The sequence below is a fragment of the Cariama cristata genome, unplaced genomic scaffold (assembly GCF_000690535.1).
Source record: "Cariama cristata isolate BGI_N322 unplaced genomic scaffold, ASM69053v1 scaffold15229, whole genome shotgun sequence".
Classification (NCBI taxonomy): Eukaryota; Metazoa; Chordata; class Aves; order Cariamiformes; family Cariamidae; genus Cariama; species Cariama cristata.
Window position 1 is genome coordinate 6,305 of NW_009637583.1, and position 948 is coordinate 7,252.

General features: G+C 53.3%; 1 protein-coding gene across 1 annotated transcript in view; it reads left to right on the plus strand.

The window, feature by feature from the left end:
• NTN4 (netrin 4) overlaps positions 1 to 948 on the plus strand; it is a gene marked incomplete at its 5' end in the record, with an annotated part of 26,666 nt that overhangs the window by 993 nt on the left and 24,725 nt on the right. Inside the window, 1 exon segment of the mRNA XM_009708401.1 lies at positions 1 to 152. This exon segment is cut by the window's left edge and continues 130 nt beyond it. Coding sequence (XP_009706703.1) covers positions 1 to 152 — 152 coding nt within the window.

The window sequence follows — 948 nt, forward strand, 5'->3', positions numbered from 1 at the left end:
CGTCTCCCCGCCCCCCCGAGCCCCCGCCGCCCCTGCATTACGCCATCTACGACTTCATCGTGAAGGGCAGCTGCTTCTGTAACGGCCACGCTGACCACTGCGTCCCCGTCACCGGATTCAAGCCGGTCAAGGCAGCTGGTGTTTTCCACGTGGTATGTACATGCACCCAACAATGTCTGCACTGCAGGAAAGCAGAGTTTTAAACATAGGAGGGATGGTATAGAGTATGGTATAGGTCCAAGTATGCAGTATTTGACCTTTGATGCCCTGAATTCCAAGCACAGTGAGCAAAAGCAGTGTTTATGAAGGAGGTGGTCTCCATGTCGGGCTGAAACGCTGGGCTTCCTTTGTGCCTTGGTGTGGGGTCCACCAGGACTCTCATCCTTCAAGGGTACTCCACAGTAATTTATTTATTTCAGGTGAATCCTTAAAAAAATTAGAATTGCTGACTCCCTTCTTCCCCTAAACGCTAACTTGCAATAACACAATATCTAGAAGATAATAAATGCAGGTCATTTTGATGACGAAGAAGGAGCAGAGCTTCTCTGAAGGTACTAGAGGCACCTTGTGATTGCCATTGCTTCTGGAGGATCCTCAGATACTGAGTTGGGTCCTGAACGGCGGGACCAGAGAGCTGGGTTTTGGCTCTGACTCCCAGGCTTTCCATTGCACTTCGCAATGCCTTTCTCTGGATAAAACCCCTGTGCTCCCGTTGTGAGGGGGCTCCCATCACAAGAGCTCTGAGCTCAAATCCCTTGGGACCCACCAAGACCTAAACCCCAGCCCTCCCACTTCCTGAAGAGAGTCGCTGACCCGTTGGGGAGGTGATGGGCACAGCGGTGGCCGATACCTTGGACGCCTGTGGCGTGGCACCCTGCCCCCTGCCAGCCCGGGGACACTCACTGTCCCCAACACAGCTTGTCCTTTCTGCTCCGAAAGGCCTGGCTT